At 41.2% G+C, this 23,880-nt stretch overlaps 1 protein-coding gene across 13 annotated transcripts in view; it reads right to left on the bottom strand.

Moving 5' to 3' along the window:
* The window catches only part of PPFIA4 (PTPRF interacting protein alpha 4), a 100,025-nt gene that overhangs the window by 27,208 nt on the left and 48,937 nt on the right, over window positions 1-23,880 (bottom strand). For 8 of the 13 annotated variants that reach the window (XM_083444234.1, XM_083444240.1, XM_083444241.1 and 5 more), the window contains 14 exons: window positions 23,091-23,255; window positions 22,338-22,412; window positions 21,316-21,417; window positions 20,690-20,911; window positions 19,477-19,623; window positions 18,526-18,660; window positions 17,545-17,628; window positions 16,169-16,300; window positions 12,159-12,221; window positions 11,176-11,267; window positions 6,948-7,089; window positions 5,082-5,287; window positions 3,154-3,394; window positions 2,753-2,788 (listed from right to left, as the gene is read on the bottom strand). In XM_083444234.1, the coding sequence (XP_083300360.1) occupies window positions 2,753-2,788; window positions 3,154-3,394; window positions 5,082-5,287; window positions 6,948-7,089; window positions 11,176-11,267; window positions 12,159-12,221; window positions 16,169-16,300; window positions 17,545-17,628; window positions 18,526-18,660; window positions 19,477-19,623; window positions 20,690-20,911; window positions 21,316-21,417; window positions 22,338-22,412; window positions 23,091-23,255 (1,842 nt within the window). The remainder of the gene's footprint in view (window positions 1-2,752; window positions 2,789-3,153; window positions 3,395-5,081; window positions 5,288-6,947; window positions 7,090-11,175; window positions 11,268-12,158; window positions 12,222-16,168; window positions 16,301-17,544; window positions 17,629-18,525; window positions 18,661-19,476; window positions 19,624-20,689; window positions 20,912-21,315; window positions 21,418-22,337; window positions 22,413-23,090; window positions 23,256-23,880) is intronic. The other 5 variants (XM_083444244.1, XM_083444246.1, XM_083444235.1 and 2 more) reach the window with 1 other exon arrangement.

Here is a 23,880-nt window from a genome sequence, read left to right as displayed (position 1 = left end):
TGCATGCACTAAGTCAAGGTGAGAGAAAAGTGGTAAATGTAAGCTAAGCATGTGCCAAAATAATGTATTGTTCTCACAGACAAGAGCCTCTTACGGTCTCTTATAAATATGACACGATTCTCAGTGTTATGATTATCTTAGGACTTCCATTTCTGTCATGCTGAACTATAAACAGGAAGTCAAGGGAAACTGCTTTGGCTTCCCCAAAGCATTCTCCTTAAAGTAAATAGAATCTGACACTACAAGCAAGATCTAAGCACCCAAACAGAGGAAGTAAACATGCTTCTAGAGACATAAGGCATAGCCACTGGGACAGGAGGTAGGTGGAGAGAATACACGCTACTGTTTAAACAGGAGTCATCTCCAAACTCATTTGCACTGAACAAATCACAGGCAGGCACTGAAGCTGAACACAAAGACAGATAAAAATGAAGAAGCGGGCGGAAGCATGCAGGGAATGGTAGGGGTATGCTGCTGCACACTACCATAGCCAGCCAGGCTGCAATTATGCTATTCATCATGTAGAGTGGGTTTTGAATGCAAAATTGGTAGGGATTTGTTTTTTATTTTTTTAGAATCCTAAAACTGTGTATGGAGGTAATTTTTCAGAAGCAAAAGGAACACTTCCTTGTGTTAAGGGCACTCATAGATAGAGCCCCAATCCTGCACCAATAGTGGAAGATAATTGGCCAAACTAGATGGGTGTGGAGGGGTCACTATGAGGAAGAGCCACTTTGCCACCATTTAAAAAGGTTAAACAGGGTAAGCACATCCTGCCAAAATAAAATGGGTTTGTAGATTTCTCCCACCAAAACGTTTTTTACTTGATGGAGAATTGGTTCTTTTTTCTTGGTTCTCCATGTTTTAAGCTCTACACAAGGACTGCAACACTGCAGTGAAGAAGTGCTTCCTGAGAAGAATTATTTTTAAAGAACTAAATTCAACACATATTCCCCCACAAGTTCCTTGTCATCAATAATGTCATAGCTACTGTATACTAAGGATTATGAGGCTTAGAATTGGGAACTTCAGGGTACAAGGCTGGAGACTGGTCCAGTGAAGTTCCATGGGTTGTGCTAAGGCTACAGAGGGAAACAGGGGTGTGCTTCAGTCTCTGCCCAGGCATGGCATAGATCAGGCATAGGCAAACTCGGCCCTCCAGATGTTTTGAGACTACAATTCGCATCATCCCTGACCACTGGTCCTGTTAGCTAGGGATGATGGGAGGACTTCTGCCTTTGCTTGAACAAAATAGTATATTCCATTTACTGCACCTCAGGCTTCAATTCTCTTCTTCTTCTCAGACTACTGATGTCTGGGACCCCTGAGCCAGAGAATACATTCTCCAGGTTTAGTTATGGCCACAAACCAGTTCTAGCCTCAACCTGACAATCTCTAATCTACATTGTAGATCTAATCTACAATGTAGAAAACTACATTAGCAACGTATGCGTAGCACAGCATAGTGACTTATCATAGATTAAGGTCCTCTTATGCACTTTATTTTTAAAATAAATAATGGCACAGTCATGGTGGGTAGAGTTGTGTTTGTCAGTGATGTTACAGACACTGACCAATATGAATCTACAATAATATTTGCATAGCTACACCACTCTATAAACTGCAATATATGTTCCAGCAGAAAAGCACATTCAATAGATCTTGGTTTGAGTGCAGGGTATCTTGGTTAAAGACCACTGGATCCTCAGCAACCAACTCAGAAATAGCAGTGTATTTACTGCTTGACATACATCTATATAGCATTTACATGGAGAACCAAATAGTACCTGTGACTACAGCTACAGGATAAACTTTCATCAGCATCTTGAATGTCTCACCTTAAGCCAACTATAACAACAAATAATTGAAATTTCCTATGCAAAGATTCTTGTTTAAAGCATTTTCAGTGTAACTATCTTTTACAGATGAATACAATTGCTAGGTTGCAATCTAAAAAAATTGATTTTACATTTATCATTAACAGCATTAGCAGAGGGAAACTGTCCTGCAGCCCTGCTTCTGACGATTCCTCCTCTGATCTTCCTGTTGCAGAAGATTGTAATATTCCATTACAGCACGCAAAGGAAGAAGGTACACAGAAGACAAAAGTGAAATCAGATTCTCCAGGTTGCAACTTGGGAGCCCTAAGGAAGAATTTAGCCAATTCTCTGCTTTTTGTGTGCAAACGTAACATAAAGGCTGTCAACATCAACCCTGCTGTGTGGGAATCCCTTGCAGAAGACCACAGTGCCTGGAGACAGGTTATTATGTCATGTAGCCACAGCAGTGGCCAGAAGGAGAATGATTGCTGTGAGGAGCGCAGAGAGAAGAAACACCATGGTGCATCTGCAGCACAGCAGCAAAACTGGATGCCTTCATCTGCCTCAGCTGCAACAAAATAGGTCTCTCCCACATCAGGCGCTGTAGCTCTTCAATGGTTTGACTTCACCCCCAAAGGCGCACTCCTTCATTGTCTCCTGAGACAGATGCTAACAACATTTTGTGGAAGCAATGAAGGTAGTATAAGCAAGTTAAGAGTCCCTACCTAAAACAACACAATATTTTGCAACCTCCACCACTTCTCTTTTCAGCATACAGAGGTTTCCCAGAATAAAGCCAGCTCCACTATGTTAGTGCACTAGACCTGCTTGACAATAGTTATGACAGGGTTAGCGAGGGAGCAGAAGGGCAACGAGGTTACAGAAGTGGAACAAGAATACACATAAAAGAGAAAATAAACCAGTAGACTCACAAGTAGCTTCCTCCTGTGTTTCCTCAAGTCACTGGGCTGCGAAAAACAAGACACAAGAGTAGAGAAATTAGTTTAAAATAACAGTATGAAGGAGAAAGCAAACTGTTGATGCCTGCTACAACTTGGACTGAAGAGAACATCATGAGATTATGGGCATCAACCAGGATAGACAAGGCCTCCCGAAGACAAACAAATCAGCATATAATTTTGTCATTGAAGTAAATGCCTATGCACGATAAATAGAACCCAAGTGAAAATGCTAAAGACCAGAAGTCCTGCAGTCTGCACAAACGATATTCGGAAGCAACAAGAAAGCAACAAGACAATTCTAAGGAGAGCATATATAATCAAACAGCCGACCTGTCTATCTGCATTATCACCCCTCCTCTTGCCCTGCTTACCAGGGTCATGCTGCATATCCGATCAAGATCCTGAGCTGCGCTGCGAGAGGTGAGCTTGGGAGTAGAGCGCCCACTGACAGGAGGAGATGAGCTGGCCAAGGATAAGGCAGTAAGGGAGGTGGGGATAGATGCTCTTTTGCGTAGCTGTGTTAGATTCAGGGCCTCCATGCTACCACTGGTGACACGGCTCTCCAACTGCTCAGCCCGCAGCTCAGTTGATTCTTTCTCCTCCTGGATCATTCTAAAGGAAAACAGGCATTTCAGCTCCGCTTGCCATGCATTTTAAAACATATATTTAGACAAACACCACTTGGAATTCTTATCCGCTTACTCGTATTATGCAGAAAAATATAAAGGTATTCAATGGCTCCAACTCAGAACCATGTCATCCAGAGGGCAGCAATCTACCCCACTTCTCCTTGATGTGTTAGTTACCTCCATCTCCCCAAGGCCCTCCTCAAGACCTCCATGGTTTATGCATCTACATGACTCAACAAGCTATAGCAGAATTATTCAACCTGGGATCCCCAGATGTTGCTGAACTACAACTCCAGTCATCTCCCACCATCTTAGCCAATAGACAGGGATTATGGGAGTTGCAGCAATGCTTTTTTCTGAGGGTACTCAAAGATACACAGCACCTACACCTTTTTTCTGGAAGAAAAACACTGGTTAAAGGTGTGGCACTTACTGTAACAACTTCATACTGAGTACTGTCACCTTTTATCTAGAAGAAAAGTACTGAGCTGCAGTATAACCTTGGGTACCCAAGGCTGAAGAACTCTGAGCTAGAACACAGCTTCTGAAATTTCACTCTCTATTTCTATTTCCTGTTTTGCCAGGCTCTCAAGCTCATACTCTGTAAACTTACATATGGATCACATTTGTAATACTTTCAAAATCCATAGGGCTAACAAACTAATATTTTTATTAAAAGTTAAGCTTGGCCTCCCTATGCTCCATAAGCTCCTTTGGCATATTTATTGACAAATGATAAATGCAAGGTAACTTGGGCTAGGATTCACCTAACAAGTTCCATCAGTAGAAGTCCTGCATGAAGACTTCTGTTTGTGCAAGAGAGCTGTTCCCTCCTCTCCTCCCTTAGCACACACCCTGGCTTTTGGAGTGGAGTTGTGAGAACCCCCAGAACAGTGCATGTGGGAAGAGTGGAGGGAGGGCGTGTTCTGTCTGGCAAACACAGCTCAATGTTGAATTCTTCCCTTAAATTAGAAAATTAAAGCAGGAACTAGAAGCCACCCTGTTCCTATTTTATCACTTTGCAGAATCTAGGAAAAGATTTGATGGAAATCACCAAGCTTCCTGCACATTAGTTTCCTCAACCTTAAAAAATAAACAAAAAACTTCACAGTTTCACTTGAAGGCATTAGAATCACAACAAAATGTTTTCTTTGGACTTGCAACTATGATGTTGAGTTGGGGACAGATGGAAGATTACTCATTTTTCTTTAATTAATATAGCAATGTTGAGTTTTCTTAGAGCATGGGAGCACTGAATGAGAATATGCTTCTATTTAGTACTACATTCAAACCAGTGCTGAGACAACATTAGCAACTAATCGTGTGCCTTTATGTGGCTAGGTTACTCTGCAGCAACCAAAATTGGTTGTTTCAAATCTTCATCTCCCTCCCAGGTTCAGCTCTTCCTCCCATCTTATTTTGTTAAGGTTTCCAGAGAGAATGCCACAAGGTATTTCTTCAGGCTTTATGGATTATGCAGACTACTGTATCTTTTTATTTCATCTATATTATGCTTTGAGATCTTCAGAAGGTTGAGATTAGAGATGACTAAAAGCAGTTCACTTTTTCTGAGAGGTAGTCCAAACAAAATTATTTAGATTTTTTTTCAGAGTCACTGTGAAAATATAGATTCAAGTCAATATCATGAAATAGACTGCTCCATTCCATACCTGATCTCCTCATTGATGGCATCAAGCTGTTCCTGCAGCATCATAGCAAGAGTCTGGGCATCAGAGTGACCGCTTGGAGACAGCATGTCCATGGAACTAAACACAGTCTCCCGATCATCCTCATCAACATCAGAGATCTCTGGGTCACTGTCAAAGGTGTGAGATGTAGCGGCAAGGACCCCACCTGGCTGAGCAAGGTCCCAATCCTGAATACATAAAACCACAAAATAACTCATGCAACCACCACCATGTTAAAACTCTAATAAGAAGGGGCCAAAGGGAAGAATGCCATGTCCCATAGCTGTACTCTGAAATGAAGGACCTTCATTTATCCTGGGCTATGGGTGATTTCACCTAGCCAACCTTGACAGAGCTATGCTAAGACTAGAACTTATGGGAGTTTGGATTTGTTCCTCTGAAAAGCTCCAACTTTTGAAAGGTAAAGCAGCAGCAGGAGGATTTAAGGAAATTATTTTGTGGATTAAGCAGCCTTCATTGGCATTCACTTGGCTACAATAGAGCAAAGTGTAAATGGAAGGCCAGAGAAATGGCTAAGAGAAACATAGTTTATTTTGTTTAATGCAATCTGGGAATGGCTTGCTATAGCGTTGGAGTTGCCATATTTGATACAGGTCAGCAGCATGCCTTTAAATAACTGTGTAGAAAGACGTTCCGTAGGCTTACTAAACCATCTCAAAGTAAGCAAGCAGTACTGGTATGTTGCTTTGTCTGGACCACATATTGTTGAAGCAGAAAAACACAATTTATAGTCTGCCAGAACATCATGCAAAACATGGTTTTAAGTGTCAATAAAACATTTTGATATACAGTACACATAAGTCTACTATTTAAATCTCAGCATAAATATGACAGTTTGCTCCCAAAAGAATAAGCAACTAATTTTTCTACAGTATCCATGTCTCTGCTATTAATTTCATAGTTGCCCATTCTCTAACTGTATTTGTGAGCTCCATACAGAGCTGTAAATTCATTACACTAGAGTAGTCTTCCCATATTTGGTTTACTATATGATGTAGGACTACAACTCCCATCATCTCTGACCATTGGACATACTGGGCTGGGGTTGAAATTGAACATCTAGAGATCCAAATTTGAGGAAAGATGCACTAGAGCTTAACAAGAAAATCCTTGTTCCCTGTACTCTGCAACTACGGTAATTGGTCCTTTGAACTCTTCCAATAATACACTCACTACCTTGAGTTTCCTGATGGAGAAAAGGCAGATACTACATCTATCCACCCTTGAAACAAACAAACACAATTCACCAAGGTGTTCACACTTTGACTTTTGCCTGTTTTAAATGGACTGAATTGAGCCACGTCCACTAAAACAAAACTTAAGTGAATTCAAGTTGCATTCAAGCTTGAAAGTGGGCCTTAAAGGGATGATATGCAACACATTCTCTTTCTTCTCAACATGTAGCTACATCTATAGTATTCAAGCAAGTCCTGTGGCTTCTAAGAGTAATTACTGTATAACAATACAAGTATACGCTCCAACTAAGCAGTAAGGCATAAGGCTTCTTTCTTGCCCAGATTTCACAGCATAGCAAAGACCTTTGAAACTTCATCTCACCATCCTCTGCAGAAGCCCATCAAATAAGTACTATCCTGGCCACCATCCAGTGGCCTTTCTGCACAACAGGGAGTCTCTTTCCTTCAGAAGGGGTTTAGGTCTGCAGCTGTTACTGCCGAGTGAAAGGCCAAAGCCCCTCGTTTAAAGGCGCAGGACAGCTGCTGCAGCTGCTGCCATCACAAAGATTTTGTGATATGCTCCAAGATACAGGCGTAACTGGAGCTGCCCGCTAAAGATTAGCTGGAGCAAGGCAAACATCAGGAGCTTTACCTTGGAGGGGTCTTCCCGCAGAGTTGTAAATCGGCTCTTTGGTGCCCGGTGAAGACTGGAGGATGCTCCAAAGGGCTCGGCTGGTGCATGGACAATAGTACTCAGGGGATACCTGAGGTCTGGAGTGCTTCCAACAAGTGACCTACAAAAAAAAGAAGAAAAGTCCTAAGTAAATAAAAATAGCATCGTTTAGTTTTGTTTAATGGGGATAATATGTAATAAATAGTTTTAATATTTTTTACTTGTCTTTTTAACCACCAGTCTAAAAATAGATTGTAATTTCAGATACTGACAGTATAACACAACACACACTGAGAAACACAGTATGCTATCATTGTCTCACAGCCAAAATATTCAACTAATCATAAGTCTGGAAAAACAGGAAGTCCATACAAGGATGAACAGTGAATGTAGTTTTGGATAACTGAGATTCAGACAGCAATGTGGGTCCATAGCCAGTACCAGGGAAATCCAAACTGGGTGGGGAACAGGGTACAGTTCTGGTCAACACAGGTCCATCCCTTGGTAAATAAAACACCTTGAATTTAGTTCTACTTTTAAAGAAAACCAGTGACCTTCCCTCAGTAAAATCAGGAAAGCAAGCTATTCAGTAGCACCCTGATTCCCAAGGGTGAAAAGAACATTCCAGGAGTTCATTTTTTTACAATGCTTTTTACTCTATAACAAAATAATTTAAAGTAGTCACAAGAAGCTTAAAACAAATGCCACAACAGACTTTAAATAGCAATCACTAAGTTGGAGTTAGAGTGCTGCCAATCATCAGTCAAGGAAGGAAACTTCCATTTCCTCCAAATAGATGATCAGTGGTATTCAAGATCTTGCTCCAGAATCTCTTCATTGCTGGGAAACACATGTGCAACACCCATTTCCATGTCCCTTCTTGTTGGACAGAGGCCAATATATAAACAAGCACTTAAGAGAGTGCAGGATGTGACAATCCAAACTTTGAAGAACTTGACCCTGAATATTAAAGAAGCATTCTGTTGATTAGCAAGTAATAAGCAGCTCATAATTTTCTACTTAAAGTTTAATGCAAGCCCACCAGGACAATTGAAAGGGTATTAAGTTTCAGTTCTTTAGAAGCAAGCTTGAAATGCAGGGTCTCTTATTAAAGTACATGTGTGTGACAGTGCACACACACACACTTTTGAAATTTAAAATCATACTCAAGTAATATTTTAAATGTTTATATGCCAAGCTTATCACATGCCACACTAGGCTCACATACAGGCTACCAAGCCATCTCTCATCACACTGGCTGAGCCTAAGAGCCTCATTTCAGTCTGGAGAGAAGGAGATCAAAGTGAAAGTGACAGCTGAGATCCCCAGTGGGTGAGGTACTTTCCAGCCCTATCATTTGAACACTCCAGTGTTCCAGGATATTGGAGGGTGAGGGAGAATCCAACACAATTATCTGCCTCTGAAATACAAGGACACATCCTGTAGCAAAAGCTACAGAGCCAGTTTCAGTCCCATGTACCCTTCCATTCACCCTTTGGCTCAAAAAGACTGTTATGGTTTATTTTGCAGCATATCCCTAAACAATAAGTTATTCTAGATTGCTAAGGTTAATAGCAGAATATGAAAATCATCATTGAAACCCCAGGTATTCAAACAATGGTGTTTGAAGAAGTTAGGGGCCTGTGAGAAACCGGGGGGGGGGGGGGGAGAAAAATTATTGTAAAATCCCCTCATCGTACAATACATGTAAGGTAAGACTGCAGACCCCTGTGGCTAAATGAATAATTTACAGTGTGTATGGAACCTGAACACAAAAATGGACCATTAGTAGAAACATATTCAAGAGTAATTGATGTGAGAAGGCGAAAGACAATAGTGTTTCACTTTCCCCCTTCAAACTCAGGTATCTATAGTACATGCACCTTCTTGTTCTGCTTGGAGACAGCAGTAGGGGGACATAGTATCCACCTCCGCAAAGCAGGGGAAAGAAAAACCTGTCAGGTGTTCCTTAAAACTAGGCATGATTCAGACAAAAGAGGCTGAATTCAATCCATAATGGCTGAACAGTGTGGAGAATTCAGGCTGCAATCCTACATAATATTTACCTGGAAGCAAGCCCCAATTACCTCAGTGAGGCTTACTTCTGAATAGATATGCAAAGGATTATGCTGTCAGGGATCTGTCAGTAGACTGTTTGAACAAGCAATGATAATTGTACATAAAAGGGATATCATCTCTTTTCTTCCAGTGAAGAGACTGCCACAAGTGATGGATTAGGAGTGAAGTGACATGATTTCATATTTCATATTTCATCTTACTTTTCTTCCTTATCTCATAAAAAAGCAGAACATGTCATTAAATATGAACATAGCAGCCACATATTCAACTATGTTTGTATGCCTCTTATTACCAGATACTGTGATCAGACAACACAGCACATTACAGGGCTTGTGGTTTTTCTCTGAAGATTACAGTTTCACAGATTACGGATTACAAGGGTTAGCAAGACTTGGCACGACAGTTCCAATGGCTTCCCTTTACAATACAGCTTTAACTTTCTTTTCTCACCATCATCCCTTTTTTCCTGGCTTGTAAGTCAATTTGCATGAATAGTCATGGTTAAACACAGCACTCGCAGCAGTAATGCTGATTTGATAATTCCACAGTGAAGCTACTTTAAAAATGGGTTACATACTAGCAGGGTAAATGTGGGCTGAACTGCAACAATGTGTTCACTGTAGCAATCACATGACTGTCAAAGACAGGACAAATTCCATTCAGAGCTGCATTATTACAAATCATACCAATAGTCCATCTAGCCCAATACTACTTTATCTTCAGCATCTCAGGAAGAGTTCTCTCAACAGCTTGCTTATTGGAGAATCTTTAATTGGACATGCCAAGGATTGAAGGAGCCATGGGCCACCACAAAAGGTGCAGAGTGGGCGATTATATTGTCTACTAAGAGCAGGATAAGCACAATGGCGTAGACAACCTACTAAAGGTTACTGTGTCCACTAAACCTATTAAAGGTTGCAATCAAAAGACAATAACTGAGGGTCAATATTTATTTTAGACTAAATCACAGAGGCTTAAGACAGGTCACATTTAAGACCACAATGTACTGACTAAATAAACTTTAGCAAGATAATCAGGTACAAAATGAAACACACCAAAGTTCCCTGTTAAAAATACAGGTTTGAATTTCACCCTGTTTTATAAACTGAAGTACTATCAATATATGAAACATGTAATGTGTGAAGAGAACAGATGCCCATTGGAGAGGTCATTCTTCCTATTTACCAGTGAGGCTCCAAAACAAAAGCAAAACACTGGTAGCTAGAGCACTGCAGGTGCTTGCTGTCTTATCTATTTTACTGGCATGTTGTGTAATTGCACCCTCTACTGGATCACACGGTGATAGCAAAGAGTCAGATTTTGCTTTCAGATAAATTTTATTAGGCCAGTTTAGCATTTGAAGAGGCAGAAGAGAGTGGGAAAGCTTCTTTTCTGTTATTTGCAAGAAGGACTTGCAACAAAACATAGCAGTCTGCAGTGTTCCTGTTCAGATGTCCAGGATGCCCAACAGCATCAGACTTTTAATCTCAGGTTGTAGGTTCGAGCCAGATGTCAGGCAAAAGATTCCTGCATTGCAGGCAGTTGTACTAGATACCCTCAGGGTCCCATCCAATTCTACAATTCTATTCTATGAACTGTGCAGCTAAAACCCAGCTGGACCACCAGAAAGCAGGCTAGGATACAACTGTCAGGTATGCACAAGACCTATGTTTTAGTTGTCATTAAGATGAAAACAATTTGTGACACAGCCACTTGGGCTCTGGTAGCCCTTCAATTTCAGCAGCATCTATCAAAGTTACAGAGGCCAAAACTAAAATTTTGCCAAGAACATTTTTACAAGTTTCAATAAATGCAGCCCACCTGATTGCACATTCTGCCTCAATGTGAAGAACTCTGGGATGTGAGAAACATCAATGAAAAGTCCGCAGATACAGCAACACAAGCTGAGGCATTGGTTCAGAGAGACAACCCCCCTCCCATCAGTATGTGGGGTCATTGGTTTGTGTTTGTTTTATTTTGTATTTTGTATTTTTCTGTTATGAACTGGCCTGGGATCTTCAGATGAAGGGAGGTATACAAATTTAATAAATGATTAGGATGATGATGATGATAACAACAACAAATTGTCACAGAGGTATTTGCCATTAAAAATAAATAATATTCTCACCTTGTATGTACACTGTCAAGAAAAGATCCACTTCTTGTCTTTAACTGGTCAACTTCTAATCTCAATTTGTCAATTTCATCTGACAGCCTTCTCTGTTCACAACAAAATAAGAAATAGTTTCTCTATAGCCAGTACAACTATGGTAACACACACATTTCATACCATCTGTGAAGTCAAAAGTCATGCAGCAATTGTAGATTATCATGCTGAAGGGAAAGCAAGGGAGAATAAGGGGACAAAGAGGCAGGCAAAAGGGTGTGGGGAAAGCAGGCACTTATTGGTTGTTGGCTGTTACATGCAGCAAGTGAATGCTACTTGGACACTAATTGTATTCCTGTTGTTGCTCAGAGAATGTATTTGGTCATGCTAGAAAAGAGTGAGAAATCTATAGCTGTAAACAGAAGTGACCAAAAAGCCAAGGCTTATCCTAAAAATCATTGGATGAAAGCCTCAATACCATAAACAAGAATATCATGCAATATAGTGCAATTTTTGTCCACATATTAAAGGTAGGAGAGTGAAGTAGTCCTGCTACATCCATACAAAGGGTGGGAGTCAATTAATGCGCCCTGCCAGCAAAGCCTACATAAGAACTTTGGCGAGGGCAATGGGATTGGAAAGGTCTCCAGTTAAAATGTTGAGATGACACTAGACAGGACTCCAAAGCGAGTTATTTGCAGTTTACTTTACTACCTTTTAGCTAAGATCCTATCCCTACTAAAATTCTGCCCAAAATGCAGTTTTTGTGTGCCCTCTATGAGGACATCCTGCTCACTGGAAATGAACAGAGTTTGATCAGCTTCTCTTCTAAAAGAGGATCCAGCAGGGAAGCAAAAAACTATTTATAGTTATCTATAAAACTATTTATAGTTATCATTATACAACCATTTGACAGTTTCTGATCATGCAATTTCAAGGCAACAAAAATGCACTTAACAAATATATTTGCCACTCCTTCCACAGTTGCCCGGAGTGGCATTTACCTTGTCATGCTGCTGCTCCTCTATTTGTTTTTGGGTATTTTCCAGTTCTTGTAATAATGTGTTCTTAAAAAGCAAAGGTGAGTAATTACAAGAGAGAGAAAGGGTGCTTCAAATTTGATTTAAAATTGGAGCTCTTGGAAAACAAATCCACTTCCCCAAATGATCAAACTTTTTGATGTAAGGAATATGACAGAAAAATGCACTGGAAAGTGTGGGTTAACACTTTCTTGAGGCAATTCATCTAACCTCCCCACAAACAAATCAGACTGAACACTCATTAAGAAACCAATGTTGTCTCATCTCGCCACAAACCAATCAGGCTGAATGCTCATTTAGCAAGGGACCAAAGAGACTATATAGGTCTCTAAGTAAAGCTGTTCAAGTGGCTTTCTGAATAACTCTGAGTATTGGGATTGCAAGCTATATATCAGAACAGACATCTGCATTGTCCAAAAGATAATTGTAGAAGTGATCCCTCCACAAGAGTTCACATGAGCCTCTAGTGAGGCTGCCAAAAATTAACTGCTAATCGCTAAAAAGAATCTTAGACATGGATAGGGGCTACCTTGGAGTAAAATTGCCTCTGAAGGCCAAACTAGATGCAATATTTGTCAAGTGGATAGGCAAAGCATGCAAGGTTTTTAAAAAATAAAATTGGGGTGGGATGAGCCAGATCTGGAGTATGGCATGAACAATTTGCATGCCAAAGTATTGCATGCCAAATCTATGTGCCAAATTTGATGGCCAGTTTGACCTTAATTCTGAATTCCATCTGATGTGATAATAGATCAGAAATCTGTCTTTTAAAAAATACACAAACTCCTGTACAGGAATACTGCACATAATACCGGTCTAACCTAAAAATTGTTGTGCACTTCCAAAGGCAGCAATGTGCCAATTTACAAACAAATTAAGCACTTAAAGGCAAATGGTATTGGGGAACCTACAAGGCTACCTAGATTTGACAGTGACAAATCTGAGCCAATGAAAGTTCTTTATGCCAAGTTTCTAAACTTGAGACCAGTAGAACAGGAGGGGTTCCCAGATGGTCAAACAATTAGGATTTCAGCCCACAGCATTACTCCCTAAACTCACATAAAATCACTTACACCTGGATGCAGAGCATGCAAAATGCTATTATTATTATTCTTCAGCACGAGTATAAATGAGATAATGGAAGAGGTAATGACCCATTGGTGCCCTAAATTCTGGGCTCATTAGCTACAGAGGAAGAATGTGCTATAAATGGCACTGAGTGCTATCCTTGTTGATAGGAAGAAAAGCTGGCTCCCATAGAGCAGATCCCTACATGGTGGACCTTTTTGCAATTCAGAGAGGAGATGAGCTCAGCCTAATGGTTGCTTTGTGTGTTACCTGACCATACACCTAACTGCTTGTATGGGAGTTTCCTCTGTTCCCTTTTCCATGCGGAGGAGGGGGGAGGGGGAGAGAGAATAAGTGTATCCTTAAAAAAATATGAAGAGGTGTGAGTCAGGTCCAGAGCCGTCTTTGCCATACAGCTTAGTCGTGCGTTGTACCAGGGCGCCAGCCTCTCAGGGGCACCCCAGTCAGTGGGGGAGCTGTGCAGCTTTGCCGGCAGCCTCCCCTTTCCCTGCACACCCGCCAGCTGCACCCTGTCAACCATATGGCTGGTGGGCGTGCAGCTTGCCTCCCAAGCCTCCACGGGAGGAGAGCGATCCCTGCAGAGGCTTAGGATGGAAGCTGCGCCCCGCTAACCATATGGCTGGCAGCCACGCAGCTTCCCTCCCAAGCCTCTGTGGGGATTGCTCTCCCGCAGCAGCATGGGGGAGAGTTGCGCACCCCTCCCATGGCTGGCAATGTGCAGCTTCGCGCCCCCCCCCATCCATGGTTAATTTGGGGGCGCTAAGCGGATATATGCACCCCGGCACCGCATCTGCTAAAGACGGCCCTGGTCAGGTCTCTATCATACTGGCAACATAGCAAAGCTAGGGCTGAAAAATGGGTAGGCTTCAAAAATGCATTCCACGCCTGAAAATGTACTGTACTGAAGAAGTCCCTGTCTTTCCCTAGCAGATTTCAGCCAGGCAATTGTGCCTCACTGACTACTGTTATGGCTCCCTTTTGTGCAGTTTGAAACCTGTCACACCCCAAGAGCTAAACAACTCTAGTTACAGGAGAACTGAGACAATTGAAGTTAGCATTCAAAATGCATAGGTGTTCTAATCAGGTCCATGAATTGTAAATGCAGAGAGGAATACTTTCGATAGACCTTGAGCAGAGCTTGTCAAAGTCACTAATGTCTGAATATCCAGCACAACAGCCATTTAAAAAGAACAAACCACCCTTTGAGATGGAATGACTAACACAGGGGTCATCAACCCAGCATCTGCAGGCAACCATAGCATCTGGAAATGATTTTGTTGGTGCTCCTGGACAGGTGCCCCACATTCTGAGCTTTTATTTATTTATTCATTTTTAGGTAAGTATCAACCCCTCCTGGACAGAAGAGTTATGGGGCAAAATGTGCAGGTACCTACGAAGTGAACTCAGTGAAATGTGAGTGGTGTTCCTAACTTCTGTATTTTCCTAGTACTGAGAATTGCTCCTTGTTCCTATTAGACAACAACAGCATCAGCATGTGCGTATATAAAATAAATATTGTGTGAACTCCACAATCAAAACCAATACTACAGAGCTGACTTTCTATGATAAGCATAAGGTTGTCCAGAGTGGCTGTCTCTGTTATGCCCCTCCTCATGGCATCCATTTTGCATTATGCCGCACCACACACAGAAGGCAAGTTTAGACTGGTGCCCCCAGAACACTCTCAAAATTCTAAATGTGCCTGTGGGTACAAAAAAGTTTGCAGCCCCTGGCCTAACACAATCAGAGCTCAACAGACAACTAGACCAAATGAAGATTATTTTCTTTATGACATTCTTTTTATCACATCTTTGACATGTGCAATGCAGCTGATCATCATTGCACTCTAAGTACATGATAATAATTAGAAAAGAAAGGAGTGGTTGATTCTTATGGAGCTTATTCTCATTGAAGTTGGCCCAGTGAAGATCCAACTTCACACAGTATAGATATTACAATTGCTACACACTAGCAGAAGAAAAAGAAAGTGGTAGGGACACTTAAGATGGTTCAGCTGAGGTATGAGGTAGGAAGTGAATTGATATCTGTGCCATCCAAATTACTAACAAATATTTATAGACTCCTTGCCATTACAGCAGTATTTATCTCAAAAGTACAGGCTAGACTGCCCCTTCAAAACCATGCACATGAGCTAATAATTTGGCACAGTAAAGTAACAAAAACATTTTTAAAATCTTCCCACCCATCCATCCTCAATGAACAATGGCTTTTTGATACCACTACAAATACTTAGGTGCCAATACATGAAGATGTAGGTAGCTGAGACTTGATCTCGCCAAAATTTTGTTCCACATTTATTGCAGCAGCATTCAAGAAGCCATCAGTGCAATCCTCGATCCCTTAGAATTAGTTAGAATACACTAAGCCCAAAGGAAGATGCAAAGGGACCAGCAGAGCCCAAGGCAACAAAGAAGGAGGCCTTCTCTGAAAAACCAGTCTCTTAAGATCCTCTACTTGTGGCATCCAGTTAGCTAAGCCAAGCCATGGACCCCCTACTTTTGAAATTTTTGTTATTTCTATGGTAGTTTTTGTTACACATAAGTAGTGTCACAGACCATCTGGATGGGTTATGCAGACCCCTTGGGGTCAGCAACCACCAATTGGGAACCACTGCTCTACTCCATAGCAATAGTATTTTGCTAACATTCATTTTAAAAAGAATCTTGGGCCCGACTCAATAGTTGGAATTAATTGATCAAGAATAGCTATGATCTCAGTTTCTTTTTAGGATGGCCCCAACATTCCAGTCAAATCCTGACTGTCAGCAAAATTATCTTTTCGATCTTAAACATACCATGGCAAAAAAGCCAGTCGTGTATGACACCCATAGAGCTAATTTTATGAGGTGTCTAATACATACATACCTTCTCTTCAAGGGCTGCCATCCGTTCTTTCAAATGAAGCTGAAGCCGCTCATTGGACTCACTCAACAGTCTATCCACAGTATCAGACAGCCGCTTGTTGTGTTCCTCATTCATTTTCTCCCTCTGACGGGCCTGTTTGGGAGTTGAGGGGGAATCATGATCAACCAAGTAATTCAAAGCAGATTTGCCTTGAAATTAGCCCTAATCATTGAAGAATCTCCTCCAAAATAACCTTCTTTCTAACAACCTAATGTAGTAAAGTTTTCACAAGCATACTATGTCCACCACATTGATTGGAAGATTTGAGAATCCACTTTACAAACTGTTATTGGTTCCACCACATCACCTTATACCAGTGGGGAGCCCAATTCCTATGAATATTATTTACACTGCAAATTAAGAAGTGATTTTATATCATTCAGTGGTACAGATTTATTCTTGTGTACAATAATGACAAAAAAAACCCCTTTCCTTGTAACTATTTTACTACAGTGGTGCCTCGCAAGACAAAATTAATTCGTTCCGCGACTCTCTTCGTCTAGCGGTTTTTTCGTCTTGCGAAGCAACCCTATTAGCGGATTAGCGGATTAGCGCTATTAGCAGTTTAGCGGCTATTAAACCCTATTAGTGGCTATTAAAGGCTTAGCGGATTAGCAGATTAGCTGCTAAAAGGCTATTAGCGGTTTAGCGGCTTAGAAAAAGGGGGTGGGAGCGAAATAAAATCTCAAGACTCGCAAGACATTTTCGTCTTGTGAAGCAAGCCCATAGGGAAATTCGTCCTGCGTAGCGCATCTAAAAACGGAAAACTCTTTCATCTAGCGGGTTTTCCGTCTTGCGAGGCATTCGTCTTGCGGGGCACCACTGTATTGTGAAACTGCCTACTGAAATTAGTATTAAAAGTCTGCGAAATGGCAACCCAAAACAAAATAAATGTTTTGTTAGTATACATTATAGGGCTATCAAGGAAGGAAGATGAATAGATTTTGGTAGGAGTGAAATTATAAGAAGTCCCATTTTATTTCAGAACTTGGATTGAATTCAGAAGTGCTGACCACCATCTGTGACACAATTGTTCCACTATGCAGAGCTGAATTATAAAGGAGTTTCCTGTGTGCCTGGGTATCACAACTTTAACCATGCCGTCAAAACTCAGCCTTAAAGAAGCAGGCTGTAACAGCATGGTCAAAGACTTGCAGCAACCATGTGATACAACACTTGTGAATAAGACACTGAAATCCTAGAAGCAAATGTAGAATCTAACTCCAAATCATCTTTCTCCCTCCCACAACAGGATCCTGACCTAAACTGTGGTGCTGTAAATAAGGTGTTAAAAATTATAAAATGCAGTCCTATATACTCTACAGAAGTCAACCTACCCTTGCTAGTTCTTGGTTCTTCTCCTCCAACTGAGTCTCCAGCTGCCGCAGTCGCTCTTCAATACTGCCATGCCTTTCTTCTGCCTACACAGAACAAGACAGTCCCAAAGGAATGAGCAATTCTTACAAGCTCTGGGAATTAGGATAGGGAGCGGGGATAAGAGATACCTGTTCTTACATAAGAACATACTGACACAGCAATCAGGCAGAGCGCAGTACTACCCAAAAATATAGGAATGTGACCATAGTGGATTTGTTCTCATGAGATATTTGGGTGGGTGTTAAACATAAGCTGAGGGATGCTGGAAAAGGTCTCTCACAAGCACTAGCACATTAATACACTGGAGATTCGTACTCTAAAATAACCTTGCATGAAGCTAGGCTTGAGGAAGTGTCATATGGACCTTCTGAATCTTGCTGTACAACCTTCATAGCAACTTCCTGGTCCATCTCACTCCTCGCAATGCCTATTTCATTTAAAAGCTGAACAATTAGTTTAACAGAGATTTATGCTCCTGTCCCATTTTTTTAATGCCTGTATAAAGGTAGCAATCTCTGAGGTAAAAGACTCAGGAATGGTAAATGGACCTCAAGCCCTTGTTCTAAGTTTGCAGTGCTTGGCTTCTTGGTTGAAAAGAATGCACTTTAGGTCATTCTTGAGAAGCAAGCCCTGCCTTCAGATTCTGGGTGCCTAAAACATACCTATTAAAAATGCAGCATGACCTGCTAGAGCATCATTTAAAAACAAACAAAACCCTCCTTAGGAGAGGCTACCATCCAAAGAGGTGGCTCATGATACCCAGCTACTGCAGAAGAGACAATACAGAGCAGAAAGGAAAAAGTAATACTTGTAGCATGAATTAAAAAGCTCCTCTTTCTTCCACCTTTCTCCTCCATCCCAGGAAAGTTCTAAGTTCTGGAGCAACACTAAACCCTTTCTGTACCCTGGGCTTTGAAGCCAGCTTCTGGTTGTGTACTTACCTTGGTGAGTGCTGCTATCCTTTGGGCCAGCTCAGCTTCCACCTCAGGCAGCGTCTCAGCTTTCCTCATCGTCTGCTGCAGTTTCTGCTCTGCCAGTTCGAGAAGCTCCTGGAGATGCCGTGCTTTCTCCTCACACTGTAGAACAATGCAGAATGGCAGTCATGAAAAAGGGGGTGACCAAACACAGCTTCAGCCTGCATCCGTTCCTGGACAGGAATAGTCTGGTTACAGTAGTCCATACTCTAGTAAGTTACTCACAGGCTTAATGTAACAAGTTGTACATGGGGGCCGTCCTTAAAGATGACCAAAGCTTCAACTAGTGCAGAATGTGGCTGCCAGAATGTTAATGGGCATTGACTAAGGGGATGCTATGGCACCAATTCCAAGAGAACAACTTGGGCTGCCTATTTGCTTCTTGCCTCAAATGAATGTGTTGGTTTTAATCTTTAAAACTTTAAAAGGATTGGAACCTGGGTATCTTGAATATTTCTTCCTATATAGCTTGCCTGTATCTTAAGATCTTCTTAAAGTACTTTCTACACACAAGTGTATCAACCAAGCTAAGCCTTTTCCGTCATGGCACCCCAACTGTGTCACCCTCAACACAGAGATAAAACTGGTGCAAACTTATTGGTGTCAAGTGAAAATGTTTCTGTTTCCCCAGACATTTTGATATTTGTGTATTTTGACTGTATTTTATTGTTTTTCATTTCATGGTTGCACTTTGGGTTGTATGACCTTTTTGGCCTTATACTGTACACCATGCTGATACCTACTTGTGGTTGATTAGTGTTAAAATCATCAAAAAATTAAAAATTATATATATATATATATATTCAAGAGAGAGTGTCAAAGGAGGGCCTTGAAGTACCTATGACTATAGCCACACATGCCCTTGACTCAGGGGAAGGAAGCTGGCTTTTCAGACGGCATGCCATTAAAGCCTGTTACCTGGCGATGGAGAGACTCTTTATTGGCCAGCTCATTCTCTAGCTTATCATTGAGGTCATGAATGGAGGTGGCTTCTCTTTGGGCTGCCAAATAGCGCTTCTCCAAGGTGGTGATCCTCTCCTCCATGTCTTCTTTCTGTGCCAAAGCCTGGTAGGATGAGCCATGAAGAAAGTCACGAACTTTGTGGTTGTATGGCCCTCATGATGATAGAAAAATCTGCCTGAACCACAGCATGAGAAGGGCTTGTTATGACTATTGAGGTACTACACTGAAGCTCAAAATGCAAACTCTCTCCGCATTAATAAGCTGTCCCCAATTTGAAAGGTTGTATTGGAACCATTTAAACTGATTCCAAATGAAAGTTGGGCTCACACTTGCCTCCACCACTCTCCAGCCCTGCCTAACAGCCTCATCCATCTTTTCCCCTCAAAACAACCATAACTTGAGGGACAAGGCAAATGGTGGTGGAGGCTCCCACCAGTCAAACCTCATGATTGCAAGAAATAATGCTCTATGCACCATTTGCAGCCACAAGGCCTTTCCTGTGTTGTTGAGAACCCTCCCACTATCTGTCATGTCTTTCTCTTCCCCAGGGTTTTTGGCTTGATGAAGTAGAGAGCTGGCAAGGAAGGGAAAGTGGCAGGAAAATGGTAATTGTACTTTTAGAGTACAGTGGTACCTCTGGTTACGTACTTAATTCGTTCCAGAGGTCCATTCTTAACCTGAAACTGTTCTTAACCTGAAGCACCACTTTAGCTAATGGGGCCTCCTGATGCTGCCGCTGCGCGATTTCTGTTCTCATCCTGAAGCAAAGTTCTTAACCCGAGGTACTATTTCTTGGTTAGCGGAGTCTGTAACCTGAAGCATATGTAACCTGAAGTGTATGTAATCCGAGGTACCACTGTACTCACAGGGAACACCTGAAAAACTGGTCCCCCCACCCCAAAGTATTCTACTAGAACACTGAAAGCCCAATTAATTATCTGGGCAAACTGGGAGGAGGCAGGGTCGCAAATCTCTAGTTAAGATTAAAAAAAATTACTTGGACACTGAATAACTAAGCTCACTGCTAGAAACAGCAATAACTTTCTGCAAGCAGATGCTCAGACTATTTTATTTTTGCCACACCTGAAAAAAATAAGATGGATTTTAAAGTTGCTTCAGAGATTCTCTCGATAACATAGTTTATGCTGCTGGAACAGAACTCTCTCACCTCTCTTAGGTCCCTCTGGTACTTGCCGCTCATTTCTTCTGATTTGATTAGGTCCCTCCTGGCCGTACTTAGATCTTCTTCTAGCTCAGCAACACTGGCAGCCAAAGCAGCTATTCGTTCTTTAGCTTGCGCTACCTCAAAGTTTTGCTTCTCTAGAAGTTCCTGCAGTTCCACAGTCCGGCTTGCCTCATCATCCGGATGTATAGAGCCATTAGGAAGTCTCTGTGAAAGTCATATAACAAAAAACTATGTTTCCAAGGAATATGCACTACCCAGTCAAACACAGTACCAAACAAAGGCCACTGAGCAACATTTCAATAAATTAGCTCACCAAATGAACTATCGGTTTTTCTTCTTTCTAACAGTATGCAAGAAATGCTAGATTGCTACTGTAACACTGGTCTTTTCTGAAAAGGAGGCATTTTGAGGTAGCTGTAACTTGCCACTGGACATTTATTCAACGGGGCTATTATTGCAGAGTTTAAAAATAGTAAGGGAACATAAAATTTATCAGTAAGCAAAGGGTTCCCCTTTTGTACCTCTGGTTGAATGACCCACAGCTGTAAACACATAGTACTTCAATATTACATTAGATACTCTCCGCTTCCAAGAAAGATGGATCTCACCTTCCAAAGTAGCTTCTGCCCAGATTCTTTTCCCTCAGTCCTTTTATCATCTTCTCCTACAGGTGCTTCCCTTTGGGAGGGGCCTTGCTGAAGAGCACTTACCTGAAAAATACATTTTAAATAAACACTTGTACTTAAGGTTTCCTTAAGTGTGAAAAATAAGAATGCAGAACATGCAGAGCTTCTTGTCCACCTTCTATTGTTGCTGTCACTGTTAAGAAGCTGTCATTGCACACGCTTATGAAGGAGAGTTCTGTAAAAGCTAGGATTTTTACTGTGCAAAGTGATTCAATAACTTAGTGTGGGAGCATAGGTAACTGGCACGGTAACAGGTAATTTGACTTCTTTTTGTGTAAGACCAGCCTGGAAAGTAAGGGCCCAACCACACACTATTGTAAAAGCATGAATACATTTAATGTGTCCAATTATTGTTTCTCAAGAAGAAGCCGTGAGGTGTGAGCTGATCAGGTCTGTGACATGCAGGGGTGTATCCTGTATCTTCCTTTCACCTTTAATCTTGTAACATATATTTTTCTTTCTGCTACCTAGTCACATTACTTACCGCAATTATTTTGGGTTCCCCCCTCCCCCCTTTGCAATATTCTCTTGACATAAGTTTGCTGCTGCAATGTGTGCTTCTTAGCAACTGGTCCTTCCTCCCCCTTCCTGTACATTTTTTGTTTGTTCCATTTATGAAACCCGATGTAGCCTGGGTAGCTTTCCACAATTATTTTAATTATCTCTCATAACAATGGCTTCAAGTTTACCTTGGTTGTTACCAAAATTCCTTATATCAGTATAAAATAGCTTTAGAGGAGTATTTAAAAAGGGATTCTTGTCTATAGAAAATAAGAGAGAAATATACAGGAGTTTGTGTCACAAGTCCAACAACTGAAACAAAAATATAAAGATCGCATGTCACATAGTGCTGCACATACATTTTTTTTCTGCAATCAACAGTCTTAGTTTCTTTTATTTCACCTCCCTGAAATCCACAGTACAATCTAAAACCCAGTATTTACCTGTTGGTGAGCACTAGAAAGCTGTTCTTCTAGTGTAGCTACTCGTTCCAGTGCTGCCCGTAAGCGCTCTCTCACCTGGAAGGAAAAAAATATATATTTTCAAAGGCAGAGTTGACCCTTAGAGGTGCTTCAGGCAGTTAAGTGGCCTACCACCACCACCCCTGCTCCCAACCATCAGGAAATCTAGTTCATAACATAGATAATTTAATTAAGCCACACTCCCCTCATCACAAGAAAGGGCACAAAAGAACAGTACATGGCTCCAGAAGCCCAGCATCTCAGCTAGATTTGCAAGCAACAAGAAACACTAGGTATGATGAAGATGGCTAAAGCCTGGAATCTTGAGTTAACCTGCCAATTAGAATAAACGTAAAAGGATCTCAGCAGAGATCTGCCTGACTTAGAAGAGCTACTACACTAACACCATAGAGCAATATCACTGGGTGTAGAGCTGAACTTGGGTTGGGAGAGTGGAAGGCCAGAATACTCCTTCAAAGGAGAATTGGCACAGATTCAATCCTGCTAACATATTTCTAGGATGCAAAGCAGTAATTTTTGGGACCATTCTTCAAGGAGCAAATGACTGGCTCAGGCTGGAAATTACTCATAAGCAGAAAGATGATGGGAGATCTGCACGATAGCACTGACCAAAAGCAATACTTTGGGCCATTAGAGACCAGTAACTTAAAGGTCATGGGTTATAAATAGCTGGTTTTGCTGAAGCTATGCAGTCACTTCCCAAAACAGCCTTACCTTCTCATCCAATGCTTTATGATGTTCAAACAAAGATTTCAATGCTTTTAGAACTTCAACTTCACTGGAGACACCAGATGGAGACTGAGCTTGCCGCTTCACCACAGTCATCCTCAGGGAGCGTTCGTGTCTTGAGACCAGGCACTCCAGGTGCTCTAACAAAAGCTGCAAGGCAAGGAACAGCTCTAGACATTTCTCATTCAAAGTCAATGTGAGGTAAGAAAAGGCTTTATCTGTCCTCTTGTTGATTTCAGAGTATAGCAAAAACAAATATTAGAGTGTAACCAAAAAAAAGTAGCCAAGTTTTACTAGCAGGCAATTTCTGCCATGAGCATGACTTGAAATAACTTTGCCAGGATCTCTAACAAAAAGCACTCATAAACACATTGCTCAAACAAAACTATGATGACACAAATGACTTTTTTTCCAGAGCTGAAAGCATTTTGAAAGAGACTCCCTTGTCACTTTTGCCTCAGATAATCAGGTTTTTGTAATAATAATAAAAAAAACACCCTGTTGTACCACAAGCAAAAGTTGGACCAAAAAATGTATGTACATATCATAGGAAGCAATGCATTCTCAAGTCATTTTCATTTCTCTTAAAAACAGCTATCTCCAGCTAACATCAGCAGCAAGCTGCTTTAAACTAAATTAATGATGTACATTCGGAACAAGTGTGATGTATGTCATTAAAGAATATCAGCATGCAAAATATGTTACATAGATCATTTTGTTAAGTAACAAAACATTATTTCTGCCAGTGTCCGATGAGTAAGATTCCATGTCTTGG

Source organism: Podarcis tiliguerta (assembly GCF_965153285.1).
Source record: "Podarcis tiliguerta genome assembly, chromosome: 6".
Lineage (NCBI taxonomy): Eukaryota > Metazoa > Chordata > Lepidosauria > Squamata > Lacertidae > Podarcis > Podarcis tiliguerta.
Note: the sequence above shows the minus strand (reverse complement) of the source record. Positions and strands in the feature narration are given on the sequence as shown.